The sequence below is a fragment of the Chenopodium album genome, chromosome 18, assembly GCF_948465745.1.
Source record: "Chenopodium album chromosome 18, dcCheAlbu1.1, whole genome shotgun sequence".
NCBI lineage: Eukaryota > Viridiplantae > Streptophyta > Magnoliopsida > Caryophyllales > Amaranthaceae > Chenopodium > Chenopodium album.
In genome coordinates this window covers 10,196,865-10,200,984 of record NC_137851.1, presented here as the reverse complement: position 1 = coordinate 10,200,984, position 4,120 = coordinate 10,196,865, and the positions used below count along the sequence as shown (strand labels likewise).

Sequence of the window (4,120 nt, the reverse complement as noted above, 5' to 3'; positions counted from 1 at the left end):
TAATATTAATTCCCTTTTATTTTTTTTGCAACGAAAAACGGTCCATAATTAGCAACCATATAATAGTATAAATTCTAACAGATCATCATCATCCATAATTATCATCATAATCATAATTCATCACCAATAATACCATAAACCCACTTTACAGTGTTACACAACCACCTCATTCCCCCTTAGGTTAAATCCAACTAATACCCCGTCTGACTGTCACACCGTCTCATACAAGAATTTCCCTCAACCCGAACTCGACTAACAACACGTCAACTCCTAGTCTGACCGTCACAACATCAAGTTAAATCGAACTAATGCCTCATCTGACCATCAGACCGTCTGATACGAGAATTTGCGTTAATCCAGAGTCTTTACGACTAATCTTCTTCACTAACTTAATCAATACTTCATTGATCCAAAAACTAATTAAACTCCGTAATCAACACCGTAATGGAAAATCTTAATAACCCAAAAAAAAGGGAGATTAACATTTTTTTTCTTATAAAAAAAAAAAAAAAGATAGAAGAAAATTCGATTAATTATTTAAGAACAAGGTTGCTTACTGAGCAGAAGTTCTATGAATCATTTCTTTATATCGAACAATGGAATCATTCCTCTGCATTTGCAACTGTTTCTTAAATCTGTTGATGAAATCGTCTGCTTTTGCATCAACACCATTATCATGATCTTCTCTTTCTCTCTCCTCCCTAAACAGCTGCACGGGTGGTGCATTTTCTCTCTCCTCTTCAAAGTCCTCTTCAACAGTAGACGGCACAGCCGTGTGACGAGCATTATCGTGATTTTCTGGTTCAACATGAAAATGGTTGAAAGCAGATTTATGACTAGCAGATTTCTTCATCTTCTTCGATAATTTTACTGGGATTACACCGCCGGAAGGTTTAGTGTCGGAATTTTGTCGATTGTAGTGAGAAACTGAGTTGTCGTGCTTGATTCTGCTGTAGATTTCGTCCAAAGTGGGTCTCTCGTCGTCGTCTTCTTCTCCGGCGACTTCGACGGCGGCGACGGCGGTTGTGATGGTGGGTTGGTGGGGTTCTGAGGTGGGATCCGGTTGTAGTTGCGGCGGAGATGGTGGCGGCGGTGACGGTGCCGATGGTGGTTGTTGGAAGTGGGTGGTGGGTGGCGGGGCGTAGTAGGTGTAGAAATTGATCGATTTAAGGCGTTGAAGGACGGAAGAAGAGCGCGACAATTGGGGTTGAAGTTGTTGTGGTGGTTGATGCGGCGGAGATTGGTGGTTGTGGTGGAGGTGGAGATGGTGGGAGTGGTGGTGATGGGAGGGTTTGTGGGAGGTGAAGCCGGAAGTAACGGCGATCGTGCCGATCATGAGGTTGAGGAGAAGGAATAGCACAGTCGGGGTTAACCAACTATTCATGGAAGCCCAAATTGAAAGTAAAGATATTGCTTCTTCAAACATTTTTTTTTTTTTTTTTTTTTTGGGGTTATTTTTTTTGGTTGTCTCAACACTAATTTTTAGAGAGACAAAGTGAGGAGAAAGAATGAGAGAAGATGGGAGGATGGAATGGAGTGAAGTGGAGTGGGTTGAAAGTTGCCATTATTTTGTTGGTGTATATACTTTTTTGAAAAAAAAAAAAAAAAAAAGGAATTAAAATTTTTTGTCATATGAAATTTGATTGGTGGGGAGAGACCGAGAGAGTAATGAAAAAGGGAGGAAAAGAAAAGAAAAAAAAGGGGGTGGGAGAAAGAAAAATTTTAAATTATTGTTTTTTTAGGGAAATAATAAAGTTATGTTGATGATTAAAGCTCCTCATCTATACTCATTCTGATTCTTTATTTGCAATGTTAGTTATTGATTGGGATTTCTTAGCTATTGTCTTTTTTTAAGAGAAAGGTCTCCTAAATCGTTATATAAATCTTATTCAAAAAAAAAAAAAAATTCTTATGATAAATACGTGATTGAAAATACACGCGTATTTTGTGTGCGATTGATCACATCATATGACTGATTATAAACTAATAAAGTAACTCCTATAACATTGATCGAGTAACCCCTATAATACTGAACGGACAATCCCTATAACTGTAAATGAGTAACTTCTATAGCAATGAACGAAATCTCATAATGATTGGCCACACAATGTGACTAGTCACGTAAGAATTTGTGTTGAATATTTTTTATTAAAAAAAACAATTACTCTATATATGTCAAATATCTAATAGGAAAATTTGTCAAAAATAATACAAACTTTGAGTCATCAGCCAATAACAAGTCCTACTTTTGATTAAATCTGAATAATACAAACTTTGGTGAGAATCCGCTTTAAACAGGTTGAAACCGGTTGGTGACTTGATTAGTAGGTATATGGGACACGTGTCGCTATTCTATTGGTTTGACAATTTAATTTGATTTTTTTTATTTAATGTTTCAATTTTTAGAAAATATATAAAATAACATTTATTATTGTTTTAGAAATTTTAAAAAAAAAAAAATCCTAGCCACCTACTCTACCAGCCCCCCACCCTGCCAAGACCACCGATAGCCACCTCTAACTACCGCGATCACCGACCACGCCCCTGAATGTCAGCAACCACCAACCCAATGCCCTAACCTGGTGCCAACCCAACCCTTTCCTTTCCCCTTATACCGCGAAACTGCAATGACGCCCCAACCCAAACCGCCGCAAAACCCCATGAAATTAAATTTGACCCCATCTCTCTCCCATAACGCTTCCATCACCACCTTGCACACTAGCCCGCAATTGAAGCTACCATTGAACCGCCGCAACAATCAGCAACAACCCCCATCCGTAGCAACCTCACATCGCACAATAATCAAACATACGCATCCCCCTGTTGCCGCAAGATCAGAAGAAATCGTAAATGTCGGCCGAACAAAATATCAGTGACAATAGGGGGTTTTAGGGCTGGAGGAAGGGGTTTCATGGGTTTTTCGTGGGAAGGGAGAGGGATTTCGTTGATGACGGTTCGGAGGGAGCGGAATGGAGTTTCGATGATGGTGGATTGATGGTTCAACAGAGGGGGAGAAGGAGGGCAACGATGACAGTTGATAGGAATGGGCAGCGGGCTAGTGGGGGCTGGCGCTGCCAGGGTGGGGGAGGAGAGCTGATGGTGGGGGAAGAGCGGTGGCTGGTAGTGAAGGAGGGGATTTAATTATTTTTTTGTTAATTATTTTAATTGTTAATTAACTATGATTAAAGATATAATTAGGAGTTAATTAAATTCTTAAATAAAGTAATCAAAATAAATAAAAATGGTAACCGGTTATTTAGGTTTAGGTAAAATATCTCGTTTAAAGCAGATACTCCCCAAAGTTCATATTATTTAGAAATAATCAAAAGATTGACTTGTTTTTGGCGGATCGCTTAAAGTTTGTATTATTTTTGACAATTTTTCCTATCTAATATAAAAATATAATCCTAAATGATGTTTTGTAATAGGTAGGGAGAGAAAATGGTTAATGAGGTCCATTTAGACCCGTCAATTCAGGTCAACAGGTTGTGTTTGAGTTAAATTTCGAGTTGTTTGGTCGTTTGGTTTGAGTGGTTTGGACTTTGGATTGCTAGGATCATTACAAATTATGATAAATGGGTCAAATTGGGGCTATTTTGAGTCATTTGGGACGGGGTTGGGTTCTCTCTCAGTAAATCGGGTTTGGAATCGGGTTACCGGGTCGGGTCAGGAATTGACAGGTCTAGGACCATTGACTTTGATTTTTTATGTAACTAATAATCTTAAGTTTTACATTGTATTTTGGAAGAAAAAAAATTTCGTTGATGAATAAACCACTCATCCATACTCATTCCGATTCTTTAATTGTAAGCTAATTAATCGTGATTTCTTGGCTATCATCTTAGGAAAGAAAGGTCCCCTAAATATATGTATCTCTCTCAATATAGGAAAAACAATACTATATAAAGTCTTAGGGTTATATATGAATATTATGAACCTAAAAGTGAAAACAATACGAAATAAATGAAATAAAATATAAAATATTTACATCGGTTGACATGTGATTTGGTCAAGCATTGATTTCGTTAAGCATTTCATAATACTTCATACCAATTTTAAAATAGCATGAAATGTTTATTTTGTAATTGTTACTCGTAAGAGCTATTTATATGGTGAACCC

At 37.6% G+C, this 4,120-nt stretch overlaps 1 protein-coding gene across 1 annotated transcript; it reads right to left on the bottom strand.

Moving 5' to 3' along the window:
- Positions 1-553: 553 nt before the first annotated feature.
- Positions 554-1,384, bottom strand: LOC145591779 (uncharacterized). Its single transcript, XM_081648278.1, has one exon. The coding sequence runs from the start codon at positions 1,382-1,384 to the stop codon at positions 554-556; it is 831 nt and encodes a 276-aa protein (XP_081504404.1).
- Between the last annotated feature and the right edge of the window lie 2,736 nt (positions 1,385-4,120).